The sequence below is a fragment of the Leucoraja erinacea genome, chromosome 3, assembly GCF_028641065.1.
Source record: "Leucoraja erinacea ecotype New England chromosome 3, Leri_hhj_1, whole genome shotgun sequence".
Taxonomy (NCBI): Eukaryota; Metazoa; Chordata; class Chondrichthyes; order Rajiformes; family Rajidae; genus Leucoraja; species Leucoraja erinaceus.
In genome coordinates this window covers 49,387,504-49,401,313 of record NC_073379.1, presented here as the reverse complement: position 1 = coordinate 49,401,313, position 13,810 = coordinate 49,387,504, and the positions used below count along the sequence as shown (strand labels likewise).

Here is a 13,810-nt window from a genome sequence, read left to right as displayed (position 1 = left end):
GTAACATCTTTCCAAAAGCCGTTTTCCATGCATTCATTGGAACTTGAGTCTGAAGCACCAGTGCCTTTTGAAAATGTGTTTTAATAATGCCTTGTTTTAGGCACAAGGTTGGTGTACTGTAACAGTGCTCACGGTTCAGATTCAAGTGTTTCCAAATTATTTTTTGGTATTCGTGGTCCGGAGAGCATTAAGAAATAGTACTGTACAAAACCGAAGATGATTTGGGTTAAGGCTCAAATTTTAGGCACAGATTTATTCATTGGCACTCATGAAACATTGAATGAATGGCCATATTTTGTGATATGAATTGAAACAAAAGTTTTTGTCCACATTTTCTAAGAAATGTTCTAAGGCATCAGTGAGAAATGCAGTGATTGCAGGAAAATTAGTTCTACAAAATTTATTACGTTTCTTTGTAGCACTCCACTTTAATTAATTTGGTTGCTTTAAGGATAACCAAGACATGTGATTTGTGAAAGATTACTTGCTTCCATGTAAAAATCTGAAGGATGAAACCATCAATCTAGTTAAAGAGCAACACTTATTATTGTAAAGCAAATTTTAAAAGACAGTGTTAAGTTCATTTGAAAGTGGACCCTAATTCTCCATTGTATTTGTTTTGCTTCCTGGCACTCAACCCTTAAATGACTCAAAATTTAGACGTTTATTCCCTCAAGTATTTCATTTTCACTTTATTTAGATAAAATGTATTACCACAGCTTTTGGTCATGAGTATCTCATTGAAATTGGTAATTAAATTGAACTTCTGGCCATAATTCTCCATTGGTTACCACGTGATTTAGCCCCAACTATAATTATAGTGGTCTGGAACCACTCAGTAATTAAGCTCTTAAAGAAATGGTTAAAAGAGAGGTCAGGAACTCTTTTCAAAATATCCGAGGTGATATAACCAACTGTACTCTCTGCTTGAACCCATTACCCCTGCAAAGTATGGGTTAGTACTACATAAGAACTAGGCATTGAAATGTTGGGATCTCTTCCCTCACCCCAGAACATCTGAATAGATTAATTGTTCATAACTGGAAGATTTGTAAAGTCAAGCACCTATTGGTAACAGTTTAAAATACGCTTGTTCTTTCTATCTGTGCTGAATTACCTGCTGGCTGGCAAGATCTTCTACAAATCATGCTGTTTGGTTCCACAATCACTGGATATTTCAATGCCACAAAATCACAGGTCATCAGCAAAACCCATTACCATTTTTGAAGTAAAAGACATGTGGGTGAGTTGTGAATGAGGCTCTATGTTAAACTTTGAAACCTGTGTTGGTGCTTAAGGAATTGATCTTCTGCCCTCAAGTATTTTATACAGAATTTTTTCTAAAATAAAGTGCATTTCAAATTTTGTTCAAAGCATAATCATTAACCAAACTGCTCATACATCTGTTTATATTGTATAGTGTTTGCGCATGTGTTGCATGAGCATTTGGCAGCTCAAACATTAAAATGTGATGCTGTTTGAATTTTGTACCCTGTTGTGAGATTTGCATTGTAAAATAAATACCATTGCTTTGTAGAAGGGAGGAGCTGGAAAATATCATTTATGAAAATTAGACCGTTTTAACAGGTTTGTGTTTAGAAATATCTTTATTTATTGCTTTCCCAAAAACTTAAGCTTTGTTCTAGATGCAAAAAGTATTTTTATGTAAATAAAATAAACCTATGTAATCATGGTTTTTTTTTAATACTTGGTTAGATTCTAGCAAGGTGTAAAATATGAACAGTAACAAGCAACATTATTTTAATAGCTTTTAACAAAACTTGTCATAACTAAAGCTTGATTATGATATTGATCCACTGTCAAGGGAATAAACCCAGACACCAATTAATTTCCTACTCAGATCAAAGTGCTGCCAAGTATGATCTTATGTAGTGGTACTATCTACATATCTTTTCCTTGCAACTCAATGCAGAAGTAAATGTACCTGAAGCAGTATTAAGAGAGCATATATTTGTTACTGTGCAATTTGAACAAAAAAAATGCAACATGTTGCTTATTTTGTACAACAATATTGAGTAGTATATTTTTATAGTTAAACTGAATTTAAATGAATTTTGATGTGGACCAAATTGGTAATCGTGCCCCAAATAATAATTAGTATATTAATTATAACTTTCAAAGATATGTTAGGCCTGTAGGATAATAATGGAAAGCTACAGAATTAATTAAAACGCAATATCTCTTTTAAAAGGGATTTTAACATTATTTTTGTTGAATGCTTGTTGGAATGGAGAGAATGAGTTGACACTGAATTAATATTGCACATGTACCATATAATAAGACTTAAGCTATTGTAATACAGCTAATATACACATGTGCATTATTTGGTTAACAGCCTCTATAATTGGCAGGGCTAAATTGAGGCCAGATTCTTAACTCATTTTGAAGTGTGCTTGGCTGCACATCCACACACGACAAGGTTAAGTATATTTTAGACAATCTTGTCTGTTTTGTGAGCAATTATGTTTTTTATGTGCGGTAGTAGCTTCATATTTAAATCTGCTTTTAAAGTTTCACGAGTGTACTCGATTCAGTTTGCTGACGTGACCTTCAAATAATTTACCTTTTAACCTGTTAAAACACCCCAGAGCAATTTGGAGCGCACTAAAATCTAGTTATTGCTTATTTAGAAAAACTTTAAATTAAGCAGTAATGCTACTATTAAGACATTTTCATTCAGTCCCAAACGTGATTGGAAGTCGTTTTTAGACATAAAGCTTTTAAATCAAAAAACAAAAATATCTACCTGTAACTGACAACTATTAAATTCATAGATGAGATGGTTAACAGCTGCACAGTTGAGCATGGTCTGGTGTTTAACAAGCCCTCAATGCTATAGTAACATGGGCATAGAGTTCTTTCTGCAAGAATCATTGATGGAATGAATGGCAGTTCTTCTCTGTTCTATTACTATCAAGATTATTTGCTTTTGTTTCCTGGCATATGTACAATTTTACAGCAATAAACATTTGATTACATAACTTTTGTTTATTGCATCATTGCATGTATGTGGCAGATATTTATGACAAAAATCATTAATCATTTTACTTCACAGGAAACAGTTCTGTTCCATCTTAAAACAAAAATTAGTGAAAACATCAAACTGCAAAAATACTAACACAAACATGTGTCTTTCTCTGCATAAAGATGGTTCTGTCTAACTATTTTTCCTGTGCAGTCATGACTTGCTTTAAATTTTTTAGATTTCTCATCCTTTCAGTGTGTTTAGTTACTGATACTGTCTGTGACTGAATATACTATAGTGGTTAACAGAATTGAAAGATTACATTGTAAACTGAGAAAACCCCATCAATTCTATTTTTCTTAAATGTAAACAGTCTAACTTATTTACTGAATATATTTCAACAAAATAGAAATGTAAAATGTGTGCATAAGGCCTGTAGAGTTATTTTCACAATAACCAAGGGCAGTTTGGTTCCAGTTAGGATGCCAGGACACAGATACAGGGTTAGATACGGCATTTGTAACCTGGCGGGGTTACACAAATTACGCCAGCATTGTGTGTCTATCTTTGGTTTAAACCAGCATCTGCGGTTCCAATTGCATAATTCAAACCCCATTTTCATTGTCCTGTAAAAGCCTGGAGACCTATTGTTTTCAACAATCCAATAAATAGTGTCATTTGAGGCGACTTGGTTAACCAGCTCTGTGCAAACTCAGATATTCACTGTCAATGATTCCACTAGAGTGCCCACCATAGTACTGCAGTATTAACAATTGCCCATCATTGAAGTACAACCAGCTGCTTAATTTGTCACAGAGCAGAAAAGCACCAAAAATAATAGCATCAGTGATCATGCAAGTTCAGCAGGTGCCACCCATCAAGTTGTTGAGACATAATGGATATCCAACTCGGAGTTTCCTTTCAGATTGCCCCTCAATTTGTGATCCGAGAGTAACAATTTCTACCTCAACAATCACAACATTTACTGGACACTTGGACAGGTGCATGAATAGGAAAAGTTTGGAAGGATAAGGACCAGCTCAGTTAGGCAACATGGGTGGCTTGGGCCCCAAGGCTTCCATGCTGTATAGCTCTGGTTCCATTATAATCCTATTTCTTCTGCATCTTCTATAAAGCATCTTTCCTCCAACATGGCAGACTCAATGACTCTGCTCTTGTATTCCATACCAGTATTTCTAAAGAATACAATTCCACATGATCTGTTTAAATGTTTACAAAGGGTTTGTGAATACAAGTATCACATTACAATTCAGTGGGCACTGTCATTTAATAATTGTTGTATGCATTGCCTTATTTTTTCCAAATTCAATCAAAAATAGTTTCTTAATACACAAGTCAGCAACAAAATTAAGAAATCCACAGAAAAACATAATGCCTCACAAAACATCCAAATGAAAAGGGCCAACAAGGATAAGCTGATAATTCCTGTAAATAAAAGCATACAGGATAAAAGGAGCAATTTCAATTGGCTCCAATACACTTCTACAGTTCTTAGCCACATCATCTTCAGCAACAGTCCTTTGCTGGTTTAGATAACCTACACCAGTAATCTTAGTCTTATCAGCATCACTATCTGTACCATCACTGGTTTCCACTCTGCCAAAAATACAAACTTAAGTAATTAATAGATGCATTATAGCTTTGGTAACATTAAGCTAAGAAAAAATGTCAAGTCAGTCAGGAAAAATAAATTTCCAAATTTAAAGAAATTGCCAAAAAGAGATTCAGACCCAAGCAAACCACCATTGAGAAGCAAGAGTTTGAAAAAAAACTTCTGGAAAAAGTATCTTACTGCAATGGAGCTTCATGTTAGATTAATTTTCATCCTTAACCCAATAACTTTTACGGATAAAGTATATTTCAGCTCTAACTAGTCCAAACATACAGTACTTCTCCGCACACTTCCAACCCAAACTTGAAACAAGAGCAGGTAAGAAAGCTGCATTGCATCATAAGCAGAAATGTTGCACACACATTTGTCATTAATAAAATTCTTTAAAATTCAACCAATCACATAGTGGTCTCGAAGTCCACAATAGTACAAAATGAAAAACAGATACCATATAACCATACATACCAGATACATACCAGTCAGGCTGCAAGAAATCTTGCATGCACTTTACTCTTCTTGTTGACCCAACAATTCCTTAAATCCTTCATGGTTCCATTCAACTTGAGCTCAAATGTTTTGATACCACGAAGTGTGGTCACAACACGATCAATGCACACTAATTTGCAGTATTTAAAGATATGAGTTCTCTTCATTTTCAATATCTTTATTTTTTTAATATTCAATTACACCAGAGTATCCTGAATAATCAGTATCCAACCAATAATTAAATTAATTTTACTGTTTATACAGATTATCAAAATCAAGAAATATCAGCTCAAATTATTGCAAGGCAGATGCAAAAAAAATCATAGCATAAAAGAAATTCATTTATATTAATCTAACACTAGATGTTTTTGTTCATGTATTTTTCCAGTTTTCCTTTCAATTGAGAAATCTAAAATTCATGCATTCCAGTGCAAACATAAATTTCAAGTTAGCAACTTCATTGCCTCCATTGTAAACTACTAAAACAACGCTTAGTTTAGAAAAGAGTGAACAGCAATATGTTATGTAACTCCGAGCAACATATTAGTCAAATGATATACAAATTAAACAAATTGGTTCATTTGGTTTTAAAATAATTGTTAAACCTTTAACAAACTCAATATGGTTCCATGCCATAAATGGATCCATGTGTACTAGCTGCCTAATATTGAGAATATTTATTCTGATGGAACACTTGTTCGATTGCAACTAGTGAACTACCCGCACCCCTCGTCCCAAATGTGCACGGCCCCGGAAGAGTGTATTTTGAGAATCTGCTCAAGCATCATATTTTAAATGCCATGAGCATGAACAGGTAACGCGTGTCCATGATCCAAATATTTAATATCTTCAGCAGTCTCCCTTATTCCTGTGAACACTTCGGAGTTAAGTTGTCTGAAAATTGAGGGAAAAACTAATGTCTTTGAAAACAAATTGAGTGCATTTATTCTATAGGCTCATATTTTATGAATCTTTCTGTAACTTTGAAATTCAAAGGTTAATGGCTTAGTTATTTCACAGTAATATTGCTACACCTCATCCATTAACCCATTAATTTTAATAGTTTGGTTCATAGGCATTAATTAAGTTACACATAAACCAAGGACACGCAGTTAACAAGAAAAAAATATATATCTTTACACTCATACATCTCAAGTCTTTTTCCTAAAAATCAACCTTCACATGTGACTTCTTACAACCAATTTGAATTTGAGAGGCCAACTATAGGAAAAATACTGGTTCTCTGAGGCATAGGCAATTAACACATTACAGCCACCATCAAAAGTACTTATCAAATGAGTCAAGTGATTTCCGCCCCCCCCAAAAATTGAGGTCAGGAAGATCCCAGCAATAGCTTGAAGTTTCACTTATTTCAATCTTTCCTTAAATTCCAAAATTTTTGTCATCAAATTTAATAATCATTGACATCTGGTCCCTTGTTTTAGATATTTCTCTGCCCTTACAGGGAAGCTGCAGCAGTAAGGAATATACCACAAGTATATTCTCAATCTCTTACCCCGATTTGCCATTCTAGACATTCAGAAGACAAACGAGTTGTAAGTACTGCACCAGCTAGATGTAAAGCACCATTCTGGAAACCTCTCTTCCAGAGCAATCAATTCTCTTGTCCTTTGTTCTTCTCCAAATAAATAATGAGAAGCTACAGCAATAATAACCTTCTCTTTAGGTGTCGGGTCAAGAGTCTGGAAAATAAAAATTTAAAGGATATTAATAGAGGCTGTGAAATTTTTCAATCACGGCTGACCAAAACAATAAAAATAAATTCAACAAGAAACTAGAACCTCAGGTTCAGAGCACGAGTCAAGCTGTGCACCATTTAGCCCCTCACGCCTAGTTCCAAATAAGTACAAGTCCTCTTTCCCCACCCCCAAACCAGCTGTGGAGTAAATCTTTGATTGACTTCAAACATAGTCCTTACTCGGGTGTGATGAGTAGAACTCGTATTGGTGTAGGTGCAATTAAATGATGCCTTTGCACAACTGTAATGTGTCTGCTACCACTGCCACATCTCCAAACCCAAACTAGCTTTCCAGACACAGGCCAGCTTGTCACAGGCATTCTTATTACTTTCTGCTGTTGCCCACAGCAGTGATTTTAAGCATACACATTAGGAGCAGGAATCAGCCATTCAGATCTTCTCGCAAGCCTCACCATTTAGTATGGTCATGGCCCCATCTAACCATGATAGCCTTTCACCCTTTTCTTAGTGTCCGGCCACTGCTTTACAAAAACAATACAAATACACTGATTCCACTACCCTTAGAGGAAGAGAGTTCCAAAAATGATGACTACCCACTGGACAATGTGATTTTTTCCCCCCATAAATGAGTGGAAGGGCCTGTATCAGTGCTGCAAGATGATGATACTTTATCATCGCTTGTACCTAGGTACAATAATATTCTGTTTTTACATACAAAGTATACAAAAGAGTCGCCATAAAGGAACTGACAAAGTTACAAAAGGTACCCATCCCTTCTTCGTCCTACCCACTGAGTCCCCTTAGGTTTTGAGGATGATAAAACACAAGGACGAGAAGCCAAAAAAGAGATTGTTTAAGGAAAGATGCAGGTTAAGAGGCTGGACTGGGGAGAGGCCTAGTTTGGCACAGTGGGGCAGAAGATGGGAAGCAAAATGCAGGGGCAGAAAACTGGATGGTCAGTATCCAAAATGTCCATAAGCTTCTTAGACAAGGCATGCGAAATGGGTTCTTGCTGCACAAATTAACTAAAAAAGGCAGGCATTATGATTACATGAATTGTAATTTGAATCGTAGGCGCAGCCTAGACATTGCAGAAAATTGTGGATGCAGACCATCACGCAAACCAAACAACCTTCCATTGACTTAATCTATACTTCCCGCTGCCTCGACAAGGCCACCAACATAATCAAGGAAGAGTCGCCCCCCCCCCCCCCCCCCCCCCCCCCCCCCCCCCCCCCCCCCCGGATACTCCCTCTTCTCCCCTCCCCGATCATGCAAGAGGTACAGAAGTGAGAAAATGCACACCACCAGATTCAGGGACAGTTTCTTCCCAACTGTTGTCAGGCAACTGAACTATCCCATCACCAACTAGATGCGGGGAGGGCAACCTGCGGCCCGTAACCCAAAATCATCCGGCCCGCAGCCTGGCGCCCCGACCCGGACAGCAGCGGCCGGGTGCCCTGAGCAGCAGCCCAAGCATGAGGCTGCCTCACACGCCGAGTTTCTCCAGCATTTTTATCTACCCTCTGTGAACACGTGATTTGATGCCTGCCATCCGGGGCGGGATGGGGACGGGATCCACGTGTACACGTGATAGATGTGGCCCGCCATCTGCTCAGACATGCGTCTCAGCCCCTATGCAGAACAAGGTTGCGGACCCCTGAACTAGAGAGTAGTCCTGACCTACCATCTACCTCATTGGAGACCCTCAAGACTATCTTTAAATCACATTACTGGACTTTATCTTGCACTAAAAGTTATTCCCTTTATCCTGTATCTGTGCACTATAGACGGCTTGATTGTAATCATGTATAGTCTTTCCACTTTCCCAGTCACCTCGGTACACGTGATAATAAACTAAAGTAAATTTCAATCAAAATAAAATCCCCGTTTATATGAAAAACTCACTGGTTACTGTTCTCTATCTCTATTCTCTATCTGAAATAATTCTGATCCAAAGACACATCTTGGCTCATCCCAGTTAATGCAGTCAAATTAGCATCATTGCCTATACCACAAGTTAACGCAAGGTGGCGACTAGAACAAATAGGTTTACCTGGATCTCCAACCAGAATTGCCAAGGGGGAGCCTGTAGTCCATGGGAATAGAAAAAGAAATAATCTCCATCACTGTTGTATAAAGAACTCCCATCCCCAACAGAGGTCGTGGTGATGGATGAGCCTTCACGTGGTCGTATGTACAGTGTCATGTGACTGGGACCTACACAAAGAGGAAACATATAATGAGAGGTGGAAAGTAGTCAAACTACTGAATATAATTGTTTCCTAAGTAAATTAATTGAACACAAGGCTCCCTCTTCAGAACTCTCCAGTCGCAACTTGCTTTTTGAACAAACAGACTGCAGTCGAACATCCTCAACAGCGACCACTCAGCACAACACTTAACTTATGTGCTAACGCTGGTTTATATCAAAGAGACACAAAATGCTGGAGTAACTCAGCGCGTCATGCTGCCTCACTGGAGAAAATGAATAGTAACGTTTCGGGCACATTTCAGATCTGAAGAAGGGTTACGACCCGAAACTCACCTATTCTTTTTCTCCAGAGAGGCTGCCTGAGCTACTTGAGCATTTTGTGTCCATCTTCACAACACTTAATTTACCATCTTGAGCAGTGAAGGAAATATCAGAGATACAACCTTATTAAAGTGCAGGCTTAAGACAAAAGTTGAATTAAAATGGAAGCAGGCATGACTCAGGTTTGTTTTACGAAAGTAATGCAATGATGATAGAGGAAGTTGATAAAATAAAGCTTGATATATATTCCTTAAAAATAATTGAACAACTATATCCTTAAATAAAAATGTAACATGCAGTTCAAACATTAGCCATAAGGTAGCGGTGAGGAGCAGACTAAAACTGATGCAGTCAGGGAAGGCATACTTCACACAATATTTTACCAGAATAATTATATATAATTTTTTTTTAAATAACAATATCCAGTTAGTTTAGTTTAGAGATACAGTGCAGAAACAGGCCCTTCGGCCCACTGGGTCTGCACCAGCCAGAGATCCCCGCACATTAACATTATCCAACACACACACACGCGACCATTTTTGTTATGTGAGCAAACAGATTGTTTCATGGAAAACAGTCACAGTTCAACTAATTCACAATATAAATATTGCAGTCTAGTAACAATGTACACAGTGAAACCCAGAAGGTGACCAAGGGCAAATAGGGCAAGGTAAAACCAAACTTAAAAGTCAAGTAGACACAAGGAACAGGAGATGCTGGGATATATATTAAAAAAAAGATGAAGTGCTAGAGTAACTGTCTATTTTCATATATACTAGCATCTGCAGTGCTAGTATATATGAAATAATTCTGATCCAGAGTAATTTGGCAGGTCGGGCACCATCTCTGGAGGATATGGATAGGCAACATTTTGGGTTGGGACTCCTCTTCAGTGATCATGGCAGAACAATCCAAGGGGAGAGAGCTGAAGGAGTGGCAGGAGAAAGCCTGGCAAGTGAGAGGTGGATACAGGAAAATAGGGTATTGATTGGCAGATGGTTAGACAACGGCCAGTCAAAAAGACAAAAGTAGTGAGATAAGCAAAGAAAATGCATGAAATATGAAGCCAGAGGAAGGAATACAGGCAGGAGATGAGTTGGGGAGGAGGAGAAATGAGTGCATCCAATGGGGCAAAGGAAAAGGGGGGGGGGGGGGGAGAATTCAACTGTTCATACTGTTGGGTTGTATGTTACTCAAGCAGAATGGTGCTGTTCTTCCAGTTTGTGTGTGACCTCACTCTGGCAATGGAGGCGGCCCAGGACAGAAAGGTCAGTATGGGAGTGGGAAGGGGAGTTAAAATGGCAGTGGTCTAGGGGTGGGTTTGAGGAGGTGTCAGAGTTGGCACCTGGGCTCAGCGTGGAGGCGAGTTCACCAGACTTCAACGTGTTTGATGACAATATGTGTGTTACTGAGTGAGCAGGGATCAGTGCACTCAAAGAGGGCGAGATTGGAGTGGGTAAGTGGAGTAGAAAAGTCAAGTGTGTCATGCCAGCAGTTGGAAATAAAAATGTCCAGAGAGGGGAAGGGAGGTTCATGAGGAGGGGGAATGTTGGGGACAGGAGAATGCGTCTTCACTGGGAGGAGAGGATTCCTTGCCAGAGGAAAAGGCACGGACACGGCGGAAGAAGAGCTCAAAATCTTCATGGGCTGGGAACTTGTTAAGGCATGGGCAGTTAAAGCAGCAACTCTATCGCTGCGCCACCGTGCCGCCCTGAATTCTCCAATTTTACGTAAACAACCGAAAACTCTCCCCCCCCGCCCCCTTTTCCCTTTCTCGCTCTTGCAGCCCTTCCACCTATATTCCTTCCTCTGGCTTCACATTTCACACCTCTTCTCTGTTAATCCTTATCTCACTTCCTTTTGCCTTTGTCATCTCAGTAACAGTCCAATGTTCTGCCTATAAATCCCCTTCCTGTCACCTGTATTCACCCAGGCTTTATTCTACCTCCACCTCCCTTCCAGCTTCACTCACCCCCCCCCACCCCCACCCCCTCAATTACAAAAGTCTGAAGAAGGTTCCCGACACAAGGAAATCACCCATCCATGTTATGCAGAGATGCTGCCTGACTTGTCGAGACAATCCAGCACAAATGTGTCTTTCTTATTTTTGTTGTTGCTGTTGATATTTTTTTAATTTATTGCAGACTTTGGAAGAACATGCAACTTGTAGTCCAGAGGCAACAGCTTATATATTTGTACAATAACTTTTATATGTACTTTGTGGAGAAAGTAAAAATTCATACCGTCCACCTCAATGGTCAAGTTCATATGCTGTGGAGACCGCTTATATTTGGAAATCAGCCTGAAAGCAACAGGAGCCCTGGTTGGAAGCTCTGAAGCAGGGAGATACCAGTTTTTCCTAGAAAACCATAAAACCTAGTTAATAAACATGCTAAACAAAACCAAAAACAACTGATATCAACTAACTATGTTACCAGAAAAGGCTGTTACTACTCCAATGGTATTTTTGCCTGCTCTAGGAACTTCTGACTGCATGTGATAATATACAAAATTATGTGCGTTATAGATAGTGTAGACAGTCATAACCTTTTTTCATAGGATTGAAATGTCAAAGACTAGGGGACATAACTTTAAGATTGGAAGTTTAAAAGAAGCGTGGGGAATGGTGGGTGTACAGGCAGAAAAAATTACTTTATCTTGGCATCATGTTCAGCACAGGTCTTGCTGTCCAAAGGGCCTATTCTTGCAGCTATACTATTTTATGTTCTAAAACACATTTGACCCTTGTAACATAGGGACAACAATCAGGGCAGGGCAGGTCCCCCCACCCCACCCCACCCCCCACCACCACATCTTTCACATCAACCCAGGGTCAAGCACCTCATGAGGTGTCATTTTGGACAAATGGAGGAAAACACAGCAGCCAGTCCCCTTAAAAGTCAATGATTGTATGCAAGGAGAAGTGGAAACGAGATTAAATGAGAGTAAATTCCTTACCTGATAAAACCATGAACAGGCAAATACCAAGGAAATCCACAAAAAGGTGCATCCTCACATGAACTCCTCACTGTATCATTTATTTCAGGTATATGTGGAGTAACATGAGACATTAGGGTGTAATCAAATCCATTAACCCATATGCCAGAATCTTTCTTGACTATTTCCCCATTAAGATCGTGAAAAATTCGTGTCGTATGCTGAAGTAGAGAGAGGAAGAGAAATTAACGCTTCTACCCTCTGCAATCTGCCCAAGGATATGTCACAATTCTCTGGTTTTCACATCAGTTACCATATTATGTCACAACTCAGATAAAGGTCAATTTTAACAAATTTCACCTTCTGCATCTCATCTTGTTGTCCAAATTAGAATCAGGTTGATAACATAAAATAACGAGTTGCCTACAAATATTGTTACAAAGCAGATTTGTGGCAAGAGATGCGATACAAGGTGCATCTGGAGAGTAAACAAGTCAATTTACACAGATGGTACCATGCTTTAAGTGTTGCAATTATTTAACATTTCACACAACAAATGAAAATAGTTTTATAGTAATACTACACTTCAAACATTCAATTTAGATCGCCCAAAAGGAGTGGAGTTCATATCAGATCACCTTTTGAAATGAAGTCAATATTGCAATGTTGGAATTGTGGCCATCAATTTGAACTCAGCAAGCTTCCACAGGTAGCAGTGTGATAACAATCAGATCAATTTTAATTGCCCATTGAACTCATCACAATTATAAGCTACCTCCAGCAACCTGACAATCCAACTTCAAGCAACCCCACACCCAGAATGAGAACAATTTACACTTTTGCAGCTCAAAACTACAAAAACAAATTGTTAAGAGAGTTTAAAAAAAAACTTCAATGCAATCTTGCTTTCCCTTTCTGCTATTTGTTTTTTTTCCCAAAAGGATTAATCTCATTAGTTATATAGAAACCAGTTAATTGACATCAGATGTGTTGTTTTTGCTGAGCTCTTGCAGCAACAAGCAGCTGGAGGGTACACTGGGCATGTACAAAATATACGACAGCACCACCTCACTCCTTCAATAAATTGAATTGTTAAAGTAATCAGACTGGTCATTTATTTAATTTTGAAGTTACATCCTAATGCTGCAGGCACAAAAGCTGATCTTCATCTAATACCTTTGAGAATACACAAAAATCATCTGTTGATGATGAAAATTTTAAATAAAGGAGGAAATGCTACAAACATCCAGCAGGTAGGGTAGCATGTGTAGAAAGAAAGAGTTAATGTTGCGAGATTATTCACTCTCACAGAGAGGAAAAAAAAGATGGCTATGTTTTGTCTTCATTGCTTGAAATTAATTTGATGGAGTTAAGCTGCCACTCATTATAGATCTTAATTCCATTCAGGGCTGGCAAAACAAAAACCGCTCTGATTGCCAGTGAGATGGTGAAAATTAAAATATATCCAGTAACATTCTGTTTTGTGCAGAACAGACAAGTGTTACTCCCCAA

General features: G+C 38.4%; 1 protein-coding gene across 1 annotated transcript in view; it reads right to left on the bottom strand.

Moving 5' to 3' along the window:
• Window positions 1–5,262: 5,262 nt before the first annotated feature.
• LOC129695560 (endoplasmic reticulum metallopeptidase 1) overlaps window positions 5,263–13,810 on the bottom strand; it is a 44,535-nt gene continuing 35,987 nt past the window's right edge. Inside the window, 4 exon segments of the mRNA XM_055632631.1 lie at window positions 5,263–6,808; window positions 8,882–9,045; window positions 11,605–11,720; window positions 12,320–12,519. Of these exon segments, the coding sequence (XP_055488606.1) occupies window positions 6,644–6,808; window positions 8,882–9,045; window positions 11,605–11,720; window positions 12,320–12,519 (645 nt within the window). The 3' untranslated portion in view covers window positions 5,263–6,643.